Source organism: Salmo salar, chromosome 09 (assembly GCF_965601325.2).
Source record: "Salmo salar chromosome 09, fSalSal1, whole genome shotgun sequence".
Classification (NCBI taxonomy): domain Eukaryota; kingdom Metazoa; phylum Chordata; class Actinopteri; order Salmoniformes; family Salmonidae; genus Salmo; species Salmo salar.
In genome coordinates, this window is record NC_138299.1 from 37,249,270 (window position 1) to 37,265,300 (window position 16,031).

Sequence of the window (16,031 nt, forward strand, 5' to 3'; positions counted from 1 at the left end):
GAAAATATGTGTGTTTGGATAATTTCATAGTTATTCTTTGATAGTACTTTGTTTTTCTCTCCCACATATTTAGACACACAGAGAGTACAATGCCATGCTGCCTGTTGTGGCTGAGGATCAGCGCGGCTTTGAGGAGATCCCCCTCTGAGTGGAACGTGACTGCCAAAGTCACATCATCATGAGACTGGCGTACACACAGACAAACATGAAGAACTTGGTTAGAAGAACACATATTTTCTTCATCTCATCTTTACGGACTCACAATACTTCCTTTATATATCTTATAAAGGTAACCTTCCGAGACTCCATCCCCTTTATTTGCTCTAGCTTTAAAGATGAGAGGGAATCGAAGATTGACCAATGCACTACAAAATGTAGTCATCCACTGTGTGTGCCTCAAGAGACAGGTATAGCATGATGGAAAGGTTATGTTAAATATGTGTTTTTATTTCTTTACAAGAAATTCCATGAAGTAAAATCAATGAAAAACAAATACTATTCAGCTGATTATCGGGTAGCTTCATTGTGTTGTAATTGAAGTCTGTTTTGTTATCTCCTCATTGCTAGAGGGTACAACCAGTGTGGAATCGCAGGTCGTTCCCTCTACCCTCTATGTGAAAAACCTTCCTCTGCAGAGTTGGTGTCAATCCCATTTCTATTCCAAACAGTTAAATAAAGGCAAGGTTTTTCATCCTAAAAATACAATTACATGTCTGAAAAAATTGGAAATGAAACTGGCACCAACTCCGGTAGGGTGTTCATTAGTAAAAACTATTCAACTGGTTGCATATTGACTACTTCAAAGATAGCCTACCATTGCTAATTCCTGTGGTGTTGCTGATAATGGAAGGTTGTCAACAATACGACTTAGAAGACAAAAAATAGACAAAGCATTTGATTGAAACTTTGATTATTATAATATACTTTATCATTTAGAAAATATGTCCCCCCTTTCACTAAGATTGTGACCATTGGACCACCCTGTTTTTTTCTCTTGTGACAGTGTGGATTGACAATAATTTATCTGTTTAGCTTGAGAGAGTTCATTTTGACATTGACTATGCCACCATCCACTGGACACAATGTGTGAAGTGTTAGTCTGTCATCAGAGACATTGAATTCCTTGCATTCTTCTTATATTTCAATAAAGCATAATTCAAGACTTTTGTGTGGACCCCAGGAAGAGTAGCTGCGGCTTTCGTAATAGCTAATGGGGATCCTGATTCTGATGGTTTCAGAAGGGACATTCTGATGCCTCTATATGCAATACAAAAATATGTAATCAGCAAACAGAAGTGTCAGTGAGGTCCAAAAGTAAAGTATTTATACAGTAACTAATGTTTTGGTTCTGTACTAAACTATCATACCCCCCCCCCCCCCCCCAAAAAAAAGAATGCTAACCTCCCATGTTAATGGTGAGTGGTTAGCATTTCTTGCGGGTATGATCTTTTGTGCGTCTAACTTTCTCACTCATAATGATTCACGATTCTTTCAGGATTATTCGTAATCATGGTAGCATCCACATTACTGTAGAAGTATTCAGAAATACACTGAGTATACAAAACAATATGAAACATCTTAAAGGACCGGACAATTTTTTTCAACTTTCGCCTAAAATGACATACCCAAATCTAACTGCCTGTAGATCAGGAACTGAAGCAAGGATATGCATATTCTTGATTGATACCATTTGAAAGGAAACTTTGAAGTTTGTGGAAATGTGAAATTAATGTAGGAGAATATAACACATTAGATCTGGTAAAAGATGATACAAAGAAAAAAACATGCTTTAAAAAAAATAAAAAATCTGTGCCATCATCTTTGAAATGCAAGAGAAAGGCCATAATGTATTATTCCAGCCTAGGAGCAAATTAGATTTTCGCCACTAGATGGGAGCAGTGTGTGTGCAAAGTTTTAGACTGATCCAATGGACCATTGCATTTCTGTTCAAAATGTTATATCAAGACTGCCCAAATGTGCCGAATTGGTTTATTAATAACTTTTCAAGTTCATAACTATGCACTCTCCTCATACAATAGCATGGTATTAATTAACTGTAATAGCTACTGTAAATTGGACAGTGCAGTTAGATTAACAAGAATTTAAGCTTTCTGCCAATATAAGATATGTCTATGTCCTGGGAAATGTTCTTGTTACTTACAACCTCATGCTAATCGCATTAGCCAGCGTTAGCTCAACTGTCCCGTGGGGGACCCACCGATCCTGTCAGTCTGTCTTTCCATGACATAGACTGACCAGGTGAATCCAGGTGAAAGCTATGATCCCTTATTGATGTCACTTGTTAAATCCACTTCAATCAGTGTAGACAATTGAGACATGGATTGTGTATGTGTGCCATTCAGAGGGTGAATGGGCAAGACAAAATATTTAAGTGCCTTTGAACAGGGTATGGTAGTAAGTTCTGGGCGCACCGGTTTGTGTCAAGAACTGCAATGCTGCCCGGTTTTTCAAGGATGGTCTACCACCCAAAGGACATCCATCCAACTTGACACAGCTGTGGGAAGCATTGCAGTCAACATGGCCAGCATCCCTGTGGACACCTTGTAGGGGTGCAAGGGGTTCCTAATGTTTGGTACACTCAGTGTATATTCTATTCTTATTTACAATAATAGTGACTCCAAAATGACACAATACATTATTTACCATTAATTTCTATTAGGCACAAAATAATCTGAAACACAACCAAAACAAGTTGCAAACGCATCCAACAAGTTTGTAGAGTCACAAGCAGTCACAAGCACAAGCAGTTATTTTGTGCTAGGAATATAGGACCAAATAATACACTTTTGACTACTTTAGTACACATATGTGAAATTGTCCAAATTCTTTTGGTTCCCTAAAATGAGGGGACTATATACAATAAATTCTGTAATTTCTAAACGGTTCACCCGAAATGGATGAAAATACCCTCAAATTAAAGCACCAATCCAAAGCACAGAGCCAAAACAACAAAAAATGTGTCACTGTGAAATTACTTTTGGACCTCACTGTACATGTACACCAAAAATAATAATACCGTAGAAAAATGTAGGCTTAGTGAAACGCATTCTGTTTGTGTCAAGTCATCTGATTATGCTGTCCTCTAGATGGCAGAATACACAAGGTTACTGAGGCCAGGGGCCATATGTATCAAGCATCTCAGAGTAGGAGTACTGATCTGGGATCAGTTCACCCCTGTCCATGTAATCCTATTCACTGTGATCTAAAAGGCTAAACTGATCATAAATCAGCAGTCCTACTATGAGACGTGATACACACGGCCCCAGATAATTTCCTGCAACCGATGGCAAGTTATGTTATTACATTAGTTTGAACCGAAAATTATTGACACCTCATCCTAGATTTACTCTGATTATATTGAATTACAAAAAGGACTTATCTGACAGCAGGAGGTTCGCAATCGGCTTCATGGGAAGGCAAAAGGCACTGTAGGCCTTTTTAAGTTCAGGGGCAGTGACTATAATGTTCCCAAACATACGTACATCGTATATCTGAACATGGGAATACACGCCATAAGCTACAATGAAATGCTGTGAGCTGTGACTTCTACTCATGCTTTACGCATTAAAAATATCTTGATCAACTGATCAAATAAATCACACAACAGACAAAAGGGCAAGACATCCTTTATTGCACTTGACAGATGTTTTTGAACACACCGGATTCCGATACAAAAGCACGATGCCCTCTCTGAGGCCTTCCCAGGTCACTTTTTTCACAAGGAAGTATGTATTGTGTCTCTTGATCATGCAGACCTCCACACAACCCATCTATATCTCTCTAAGACATGCAATGTCTGTATAGGCAACCTATTTAATCAAAATTCACATGGACGGCTGTTAAAATCCCCTTTTGTACAGGAAGTCCTATATGTACTGTATGGCTTTTACACATAGCCTACACACATTTTATAAATTCACCCTTCTGTTGGTGAACGTGTTCCTACACACTCACACAACTACACTGACACTCCAACACACACGCACACACACACACACTGACACAGCACACACACTCACACACACTTTCACACTCTTTGCATACTTTGCTGCTACTCTGTTTATTATCTATCCTGATTGCCTTGTCACTTTTACCCCTACCTACATGTGCATAATTACCTCAACTACCTCGTATCCCTGAGTATTGAATCAGTACCAGTAGTCCTTGTTTATAGTCTCGTTATTTTATTGTGTTACTATTTCCTTTTTTTATTTAGCACATTTTTTTTGTCCTTTTTAACTCTGCATTGTTGGGAAAGGGCTCGTAAGTAAGCATTTCATGGTATAGTCTACACCTGTTGTATTCGGCGCATGTGACAAATAAAATCTGATTTCATAGGAATTCTGTGCTAGTTGGAGGAATTATTTTGAAGATACAGGTGGCTGTAAAAACAAAACCAGATTTAAATAAAATGTTTATCAAAGTACATTACTTAATTACAGACATTGTTAAAAAAACATTTCTAAAGAAACATTTCATCATAAAGCATTCTCTTTTTATTAAAAGGACTCTTACAAGCTCAAGCACAGCTGAATCAATCACAGCAGTTTAAAATACAACCCACATGCATACAAACATAACTATTTAACGGAATTAATCATTAAACTTTAAAAAATGCCTTAATATACTGTACTTCCAACGTATCCTTAGACATTACAAAGATTGATATGCTTCAGCATCCTTAAAATCCTTAAAATATAAGACCAACATATTATTAGTAAACCAATATTGTCACTTCATAACTAGTTCCTCTGTTGTGTTAACTTATAGTGGTGAGTTGATTATTTTATATTCAGCATTCCAAACACTGTATCTTTGGCAGTTCACACACTGTTTCAAAAAGTTCAACTGGCACACTCCACGCCTCACAACTGGCACCCTCCACGCCTCACAACTGGCACCCTCCACGCCTCACAACTGGCACCCTCCACGCCTCACAACTGACACCCTCCACGTCTCACAACTGGCACCCTCCACGCCTCACAACTGGCACACTCCACGCCTCACAACTGGCACACTCCACGCCTCACAACTGGCACACTCCACGCCTCACAACTGACACCCTCCAAGCCTCACAACTGACACCCTCCAAGCCTCACAACTGGCACACTCCACGCCTCACAACTGGCACACTCCACGCCTCACAACTGGCACACTCCACGCCTCACAACTGGCACACTCCACGCCTCACAACTGACACCCTCCACGCCTCACAACTGACACCCTCCAAGCCTCACAACTGACACCCACCAAGCCTCTCAACTGACACCCGCCAAGCCTCTCAACTGACACCCTCCAAGCCTCACAACTGACACCCTCCCAAGCCTCTGCAGAATCCACTGAGAGATTCTTGTAAGACAAGTAGTACCTTCTAGAGGTTCATCGCCCAATGAAATTTGTGCATTATCTCAAATGTGTAAATACAGTGAGCTCCAAAAATATTGGGACAGTGACATTTTTTGTTGTTGTTTTGGCTCTGTACTCCGGCACTTTGGATTTGATATTATACAATGACTATGAGGTTAAATTAAAGCTGACGAATGAATCGTCAGCTTTAATTTGAGCATTTTTATCCATACTGGGTGAACCGTTTAGAAATTACAGCACTTTTTTTTCCTTCATAGTACCCCCATTTTAGGGGACCAAAAGTACTGGGACAAATTTACTTATGTGTATTAAAGTAGTCAAAAGTTTAGTTTTTGGTCCCATATTCCTAGCACACAGTGATTACATCAAGCATTTTCTGTTTGTTTTGGTTGTGTTTCAGATTACTTTGCGCCCAATAGAAATGAATGGTAAATAATGTGTTGTGTCATTTTGGAGTCACTTTTATTGTAAATAATAATATGTTTCTAAACACTTCTGCATTAATGTGGATGCTACCATGATTACAGATCATCCTGAATGAATCGTGAATAATGATGAGTGAGAAAGTTACAGACGCACAAATATCATACCCCCCCAAAAATGCTAACCTACCTTGCTATTGTAATGGTGAGAGGTTAGCATGTCTTGGGGGTATGATATAAAATGCTAACCTACCTTGCTATTGTAATGGTGAGAGGTTAGCATGTCTTGGGGGTATGATATAAAATCCTAACCTACCTTGCTATTGTAATGGTGAGAGTTTAGCATGTCTTGGGGGTATGATGTTTGTGCATCTGTGAAATACCACACATTCTCTTACTTTTCTTATCAAACGGTGTGTAAATTCAAAAATGAAATAAAGGGATGAATCTGAAACATACATGTTTTTCCACAACATTTACATAAATGGGCCCACTGCAAAGCTTCATAAACTGTATTCATAAACTCTTTGCAGAAAACAAAACATTTAAAATAATGTGTTCTGTACAATCCTACAGACTATTACAACACTTCTCTCTTTGTACATCAATAAACTCAGAGAAACATACAGAGTTGTAGCTTTGTCTTTACAATGTAAGCATATCAATTCAAGCCACATTAAAAGCCAAAAAGCAGAATCTTTAAAAACCTTTAAATTATTCTGGAATAAAAAAAAGCCTTCATTTGCTGTGGATATGAAATGTGTTGAAAGGAAAAGGGTAAGGGCCAATATGAATGAGGGACAATGTTGACTGGAGAAGATAGCAAAGTGTATGTGCGTGCGTGTGAGAATGAGTGTGTGTATGTGTGTACGTGCATGTGTATGTGTTGTGTGTGTGACATGTACGTGATGTGTGTATGGCAGTGTGTGTGTGTTCATTCGTCCAGGTTGAGCAGAAGGCGTGGCAGGTCTCTGTAGTGGATCTGTGGCAGAACCAACAGACAGTAGAGGACCAGCCACAGCAGCAGGATAATGTAGTACTCTGTCAATGATGTTGGAATCCACATCTCCCTCCAGCTACACACACACACACACACACACACACACACACACACACACACACACACACACACACACACACACACACACACACACACACACACACACACACACACACACACACACACACACACACACACACAGAGCAGGGTTTAGCAGAAGGTCAACAGAACTAAACAGACTTGAGAGATTATCTCTTTATGGCAATATCAACAGCAGAGCTACTATTCATGGTAGTAAAAGGGGTCAGAGGTTAAATAAAAAGGATTTAGAATATAAAAAGCTGTTCGGCTTCTTTAATGAGACCAAAACAAAAGCCCAGGATGGATTTAATTTATCCAGCCCGTAGAACAGCTGTCCGTAACCTTTTCCTTGAAGTGTTGTTCATGTTACCCAACTGTCTGAAATTAATACTATAAAATTGTCAGGATGTTTTGATATGACTAGGAAAAACTAAGGGCCCTAGTTATAAACTACATAGCTATAACTAGGACCTGATGGTTTCTATAGTCAGGTCACATATTAAGGAAAAAGTCTATGTGTCTGGCATCTCCCTCCCCAGAGGGCTGTAGATTATTTCATTATGTAAACGTTTCACACTATTACAACAGGAGGGATGATATCAGTCAAATATCACAGTGTTTTCACACCTTTTTTTGTGCAGTGTGAACACTCCAAAGGAACTCAGACCCCTCAAAAGAGCCCCTAAAGCGAACCGAACTGAGACCATCTCGAGAGTTGATCTGAGCTAGGTTTGCCTGAGCTAGGTCTGGTTCCTTTTTTAGGGCAATGTGAACACAAAGCTCCCAGGTTCCCTTGTCAATATTCTTGCACCTCACACTAGACTACTGCAACACCGTTCCCCTGACATAACCCCACACACTAGACTACTGCAACACCGTTCCCCTGACATAACCCCTCACACTAGACTACTGCAACACCGTTCCCCTGACATAACCCCACACACTAGACTACTGCAACACCGTTCCCCTGACATAACCCCACACACTAGACTACTGCAACACCGTTCCCCTGCCATAACCCCACACACTAGACTACTGCAACACCGTTCCCCTGAGCTAGGTTTGCCTGAGCTAGGTCTGGTTCCTTTTTTTAGGGCAATGTGAACACAAAGCTCCCCAGGTTCCCTTGTCAATATTCTTGCACCTCACACTAGACTACTGCAACACCGTTCCCCTGACATAACCCCACACACTAGACTACTGCAACACCGTTCCCCTGACATAACCCCTCACACTAGACTACTGCAACACCGTTCCCCTGACATAACCCCTCACACTAGACTACTGCAACACCGTTCCCCTGACATAACCCCACACACTAGACTACTGCAACACCGTTCCCCTGACATAACCCCTCACACTAGACTACTGCAACACCGTTCCCCTGACATAACCCCACACACTAGACTACTGCAACACCGTTCCCCTGCCATAACCCCACACACTAGACTACTGCAACACCGTTCCCCTGACATAACCCCTCACACTAGACTACTGCAACACCGTTCCCCTGACATAACCCCTCACACTAGACTACTGCAACACCGTTCCCCTGACATAACCCCACACACTAGACTACTGCAACACCGTTCCCCTGACATAACCCCACACACTAGACTACTGCAACACCGTTCCCCTGCCATAACCCCACACACTAGACTACTGCAACACCGTTCCCCTGACATAACCCCTCACACTAGACTACATTAACACCGTTCCCCTGCCATAACCCCTCACACTAGACTACTGCAACACCGTTTCCCCTGACATAACTCCACACACTAGACTACTGCAACACCGTTTCCCCTGACATAACCCCTCACACTAGACTACTGCAACACCGTTCCCCTGCCATAACCCCTCACACTAGACTACTGCAACACCGTCCCCTGACATAACCCCTCACACTAGACTACTGCAACACCGTTCCCCTGACATAACCCCACACACTAGACTACTGCAACACCGTTTCCCCTGACATAACCCCACACACTAGACTACTGCAACACCGTTTCTCCTGACATAACCCCACACACTAGTCTACTGCAACACCGTTTCCCCTGACATAACCCCTCACACTAGACTACTGCAACACCGTTCCCCTGACATAACCCCACACACTAGACTACTGCAACACCGTTCCCCTGACATAACCCCTCACACTAGGCTACTGCAACACCGTTTCCCCTGACATAACCCCTCACACTAGACTACTGCAACACCGTTTCCCCTGACATAACCCCACACACTAGACTATTGCAACACCGTTTCCCCTGACATAACCCCTCACACTAGACTACTGCAACACCATTCCCCCTGACATAACCCCTCACACTAGACTACTGCAACACCGTTTACCCTGACATAACCCCACACACTAGACTACTGCAACACCGTTTCCCCTGACATAACCCCACACACTAGACTACTGCAACACTGTTTCCCCTGACATAACCCCTCACACTAGACTACTGCAACACCGTTTCCATTGGTGCCACAAAAGAGAAAAGATAATGTGCAGAAAAAAATGTGTGCTGTTTTTTAAATTTTTTATATTGATTAGCGATTGTCAAGGATGCACAGAAATTCCTAAATATGTGTGGACTTTTTAGTTCAGATTATTTGTTTGCAATATGTGATCTATAGGCTGAGAGCACTTCAGAAGCTGTTTATTTTATTGGGCTTTGAATAGTGTGAGAAGATAATATATCTGGTGAGAACCACAACATAGGGTACAACATCTATTCTAGCTCTTAAAGGGCCAGTAGCCTAAATTGGGTGTACAATTGTCAATTACAGCATTATTTAATCTGCAGTTATTTCTTCTTATTTATTCTGTAACCAATAATATTTACATATTAATAGTTTCTTCTGATTACAATTATTGTCTAATATTTTAACTAAACATAATCTATCAGCTTTTGGTCATGTAGGTACACTACATGACCAAAAGTATGTGGACACCCAGCCGACGCTTGGCATTGCGCATGGTGATCTTAGGTTTGTGTGTGGCTGCTCGGCCATGGAAACCCATTTCATGAAGCTCCCGACTAACAGTTATTGTGCTGACCTTGCTTCCAGAGGCAGTTTGGAAGTCGATAGTAAGTGTTGCGATTTTTATACTCTTCAGCACTCGGCAGTCCCGTTCTGTGAGCTTGTGTGGCTTTACACTTTGCGGCTGAGCCGTTGTTGCTCTTAGATGTTTCCACGTCAAAATAACAGCCCTTACAGTTGACTGGGGCAGCTGGTGTGGCTGAAATAGTCGAATCCACTAATTTGAAGGGGTGTCCACATACTTTTGTATATATAGTGTATATCTAGCTGTCTGATAACACATTCTGATGGAATGGCTTGTCCTGCACATGTAAAAATCCAGAGTGCGCTGAGTGAATGTTGGGAAAAGATCTTGTTTCCTTTCTAAACATAGCAATGTGATTGCAAAGACGACTCGGATCACAAAATAGGTGAAGTGAACTGGCAAAAGAGTTGAGTCCTCAAGGGCAGTGTGAATACAAACAGAACTGAGTTCTTTCACTTTTTTTACACCAGAGTTCACTTTAAAGAGGACTGAGATCAGTTATTTTAAAGTAGACTATATGTGAAAACACCCTCAGACTCCTGTGATGCCTCAACACTCACACAAGAGGGTTGTCATGGCAACAACTAGATGACGAGCCACACCCCACCCAGTGACAAATGAGGAAGAGAGCAACGGTTCGTGCAACAAACCGCTGTTTTGCAGTGAAGAGCCTATAACTGCCATGCACCACCCAGCCCTTCAGGGCTAGAGACCTACTGACTTATTCATACCTGGTGTCAGACTTGGTACAGTGAGTTCGGCTGGATGCCAAACCTTTCTGATTGTCCTTCTATGGGACAGAGGGTTGAGTATTACAATCCATAACACATGAGTAATGATGATGATAAAATAACAGGTAACTCCTCGTATGGTATAATATTTATACAGGTAAGAATTCTATTTCCTTACAAAATATCTGAGATGTTTTGCAACAAACCTCATTGGAGCCATTGTTCTTCCTCTTGTGGAGAGGAGTAAAACACATAGAACACTGATCATCTAGGATTCCATCACTGTCAGCGTTCCTTCTGTTAAGAAAGAGTGACGGAAAGAACGTGACAGAGAGAGAACGTGACAGAGAGAGAACGTGACAGAGAGAGACAGAGAGAACGTGACAGAGAGAGAGTGACAGAGCGAGAGAGTGACAGAGAGAGAGAGTGACAGAGAGAACATGACAGAGAGAGAGAGTGACAGAGAGAACGTGACAGAAAGAACATGACAGAGAGAACATGTGACAGAGAGAGAACGTGTGACAGAGAGAGAACGTGTGACAGAGAGAGAACGTGTGACAGAGAGAGAACGTGTGACAGAGAGAGAACGTGTGACAGAGAGAGAACGTGTGACAGAGAGAGAACGTGACAGAGAGAGAACGTGACAGAGAGAGAACGTGACAGAGAGAACGTGACAGAGAGAGAACGTGACAGAGAGAACGTGACAGAGAGAACGGGACAGAGAGAACGTGACAGAGAGAACGTGACAGAGAGAAGGTGAATGAGAGTTTATTCTATGTTTATGTTTCTTCTAGATTAAAAATGTATGAACGCTCTCATTCAGAACAAAGACAACATCATGTTTCTACAGATATTGTTTGCACAATGACATGCAGTAACATACAGTACATTTCCCTCATTAAAGCCAAGAGGAAAAAGACCCTTGAGTATTATTATACAATATTTCAGAATCAGTCATTGCTTGAATTGCTTGGAGCCTCTACTCATTTCTATGACCAGTACTTTTAAGGCAATTTGCTCTAACAGTCATGTCCTTCACTGCTGTAATTTTGTTGAGTTTCTCAGGTTGTGTCCCAAATGAAACCTACTGTATTTTTATCATAGTGCACTAGTTTTGTGCAGAGCCTTGGTCAAAAGTAGTGCACAATAAGAGGGAATAGGGTGCCATTTGGGACGAAGCCTCATCTGAACCAGGGGGGCTAAGAATAGCCTCCTACCTCACGGTCTCGTTGCTTTCTCTGGCAGCAGCAGCAGCAGAGCCAGGCCTCTCCTCGTCAGTCATGGTGAGATCACTGCTCTCAGCAGGCCCACGGTGGGTCTCCACCACAGTACCGTCTCCCGCCGTCTGCTCACCCAGCATGGAGCACCGTTCCTGGAGGTCTGATCCACCAGAGCCCCCTCTCACCTCAATCTCCTGGTAATGTGGATGGTGTTGGGATAAAGGAGCCTTGTAGAGTAGAGTAGCATAAACATATCACTAATTCTCTAACACCTAACTACTCTATAAGTCGTTAACTCATTGATCACGTTCTAATGATTGATTCACTGGCCCAAGCGTACAAAATGACTGCTAAATATATGAGCTTGGTACACAGACGGTGTGATCTAGATTCAGAGGGTTTATCATGGCGCAGCGCTCTCTAAATACACCATCCATCTTCCTCTGCTCCTCTGGCCTATCAATCATTCATAGTGGTTGACATCTGGGTCAGAACATACAGCAACAAACATACATACAAACATACATACATCAGACCCCCAGAAAAACTAGATGACATGGTAATAACGATAATAAGTGCAGACACAGGGATGCATCCCAAATGGCATCCAGCTCCCTTTATAGTGGACTACTTTTGACCCGGGCCCCATATGTCATAATCTTTCCGCGTCTCAGATGGAAGTAGTTCACCATATAGGGAATCTGAGACAGATTATCACAATGGAATTACATGGAGGCAGTGACCTGACCTTCTGTGTATGTCATGTCATTTTGATGTTGCTTGGATCACCATGTACATACACAAGGTCAGGTCACCCACACACACACACACACACACACACACACACACACACACACACACACACACACACACACACACACACACACACACACACACACACACACACACACACACACACACACACACACACACACACACACACACACACACCTGTCCTTGCCTTCCATAAACACTGGATTACCTTATCGTGCTCCTGTGTGGTTGACACCTCACAGAGTTCCTCTTGATACAGCGTGTTGTGTGTGTGTGAGTCTGTGTGTGTCTGTGTGTGTGTCTCTGGCAGTGGTTCTGGTTCTGAGGACGGTGCTGGTTTTAGAGCTGCCACACTGAAGGTTGAGGGCCAGGTCTCTACTGACTTGCTGAAGGAGGAGGACCACGGCGATGTCTCCACGTCGTTCTCTGGTTCCTCTACAGGGCCACAATCATCTGTATCCGGGTAGAACAGATCCATTGGCTCCAGAGTGTCGCTCACTGTCATTGGCTCATCAAGGGCCGATCTAGAACTCTCGTTAGCATCACTGTCTGTATGGAACAAGTCCATTGGTTCACTTTCAGACCCCAAAGCACTCCTCCTCTCAGTGTCTGTATAGGTCATATTCACAGGCTTTGTTTCACTCTGTTCTGTGTCGGCCATTTTGTCCCCTGTCTCTTCAACAGCAGAGGCCTCTGTCTCACTATGACCACCATCAGTATGATCCCCTGTGTCCTTCTCTGAGTCTCTCTCCTCCTGGCTATGCAGTACAGCCTGGCTCTGGGTGTTTGTGTCAGAGAGAGGAGACTGAGGAACCAGCCCAGTGAGGACCGATCCAGGGTTAGGCTCCACAAAAGCCTCGATCACCTGGGAGATGTGGACGTCATAGTGGGGGTAGTACACCATGTCAAGGGGTATAATGGAAACTGGCTTGCACTGATGGGGGACCTCCACTACTGTCTCTGTGTTGTCTGTGGTCCCAGACCCATCCACCCAGTCATGTTCCTTTTCTGCGACTCTCTTCTCCTCAGGAGCTACTACATTCACGTCAGCATCTCCAACACAAGAGGCTCTCTCACACTTTCCAGTCCTCTCAACCAAGCCACCTCCAGGGGGCCCACACAGGTCTTCATCCCCAGCCTCCGCTTCTATCTCTGGGCTCAGGGTCCCTTCCTTACCGGCCTCTGTTAGGAGTGTGGAACTCTGCCCACCATCTGTGCAGGCAGGAGTTGTCCCAGTATGGCTCTGCTCCACCGGGTCCAGACATTGTTCTGAGGGGCCCCCCAGGATGGTCCGACTCTGGTCCATCTCCATATACGGTTGTGGATGCGTCGACTCTGTGACATCATCAACCTGTGTCGTAGTGTTCTCCTGTGACTCTACGTGGCCGTTCTGAACATCTGTTATCTTCTCTTGTGTTTCAGACTCTTCTGTGACCTGCTTGTGCCTTTCCTCTGACCCCTCCAGGGACCGCTCCCCATCTCTGTCCCTCTCTGACAGAGAAGTAGTCTGTCTGTGTTCCATCTCCACTCTGTCAGTCACATCACTTTGACCCTCTGCTTTATCAGAACGTTCCTTAGCTAACTCTTCCTCAGGGTTTCCAGCCTTCCTGGAATCTCTAGATGGTTCCGCCGTTTCCTTCTTGGCACATTCTGATGTCCTGTCTGTCGTCTCCGGGACACTGTCCCGTTGATTGGGCTCTTCATGCAGGTCGGGGGTCACCTGATGTGTGATGTCAGAGCCCTGCTTTGATTGGCTGATTTTCTCATGTTGTGGAGAACTCACAGCTCCTCCTCTCTCACCCCCACACACACTCTCACCCCCACACACACTCTCCCCCTTCTGGTCAGAGTCAGTTTCCTGAGGCTCGTCAGAGAGCTCTAAAGATGGCCACCCCTGCTCCTTGTTAACGCTGTTACTCTGACCTGTACTTGACCTGTACTTGTTATTTCCTTCTCTTTGATCAGGCTCCTGCTTGCCTGCCTTGTCCACACTCAGGTTCAGAATGTAGTTATACTCCTCCTCCTCTTTCCTCCCCCCGTCCTCCTCTCTCTCCCCCCCGTCCTCCTCTCTCTCCCCCCCGTCCTCCTCTTTCTCTGGGTGTGTTCTGGATCTGTCCTGTGTGCTCACCAACGAGTTTAGAGAGTAGTTTCCCTCGTCAACAAACAGCTCCGGAATCACTTCCTGTTCCTCATCCTGGGGTTTCCCTGTCAGCCCCGTAACTGAGGGCAACGGCTCCTCCAGGTCGGGCGTGACCCCGTGGGGGGTAGAGGGAGGGATGTTCATGTCCCAGGATAGCCCGCTGTCACATAGCGATCCATCGCTACGGCTCTCCACGAACCTGTCTGGAGTCACTGCCTCGTTTGGATGGCCCTCCCAGCAAGAGTCTGGTGAACCGATGACAGAGTCACTGATTGGTGAGTCGCAAGACACAGAGCCGATGACCGAGTCGACGAAGGAGGGCTGCGGGGAGCTGGAGGTGGAGACAGTGAAGACAGGGCTGGAGGTGGAACCAACCGACGAGCCCTCGTTGACCCAGGAGCGCTCCACCGCGACCGGGGAAGTGGGAGACTTGAGCTCCTCGGAGACGGAGGAGATTAAGATTTTGGGCGGGGGCTGGACCCAGTCTCTCCGGACCACGTAGGGCCTCTCTCTGTCCCGGCTCCGGTGGACGCCGTTCATCAGGTCGTGGGAGGAGTCATTGACACGACAGCTGAGTCTGCCTGACGACACACTCCTCTGTATCACATCAGATGCATTTTCCTGGAGCTGAGAGAGAGAGAGAGAGAGAGAGAGAGAGAGAGAGAGAGAGAGAGAGAGAGAGAGAGAGAGAGAGAGAGAACAAGCGAGAGAGAGAACAAGCGAGAGAGGGACAGAGAGGGAGAGGGAGAGAGACAGAGAGAGCGAGACAGAGAGAGAGTCATCTGTGGTTTGTTTATACTACATATCCCTATATGGTGCACTACTTTTGGCCAGACCCCTATGCACTCTATGCAGCCTCTCTCACCTCCTCCATCCCAGGAAAGTGCTCTAGGAACTGGGACACATAGGTCATGATGGACTGCTCATCTGGAGGGTTGATGGTCACGTCTATGCAAATATTAAAGTGAGAATTATAACAGAAGGACAGACTAGTGGAAAATTTCCACTGCTTGTCCAGCATAATTGTAGCCCGGATCCAGATCTGCTTGTGCTGTCTTGTCAACTGCTATCTATGACCACTGTCATGTCAAACAGTTTGGCATGACAACAGTCATAGGAGTTGGCTATACAGCACAAACTGATCTGAGACCAGGCTAGCATATTTGCCCCTTGTGGGAATGAATAAAGTCTTATTT

The 16,031-nt window shown here is 44.2% G+C and overlaps 1 protein-coding gene across 2 annotated transcripts in view; it reads right to left on the reverse strand.

Annotated features, from left to right (window-relative positions):
* Positions 1-4,494: 4,494 nt before the first annotated feature.
* LOC106611269 (uncharacterized) overlaps positions 4,495-16,031 on the reverse strand; it is a 42,908-nt gene continuing 31,371 nt past the window's right edge. Inside the window, exons 8-13 of one of the 2 annotated variants that reach the window (XM_014211298.3) lie at positions 15,701-15,783; positions 12,904-15,462; positions 11,919-12,148; positions 10,908-10,998; positions 10,702-10,760; positions 4,495-6,886 (exon numbers count right to left, since the gene is read on the reverse strand). In XM_014211298.3, the coding sequence (XP_014066773.1) occupies positions 6,745-6,886; positions 10,702-10,760; positions 10,908-10,998; positions 11,919-12,148; positions 12,904-15,462; positions 15,701-15,783 (3,164 nt within the window). In that variant the 3' untranslated portion in view covers positions 4,495-6,744. The remainder of the gene's footprint in view (positions 6,887-10,701; positions 10,761-10,907; positions 10,999-11,918; positions 12,149-12,903; positions 15,463-15,700; positions 15,784-16,031) is intronic. The other variant, XM_014211301.3, reaches the window with a different exon arrangement.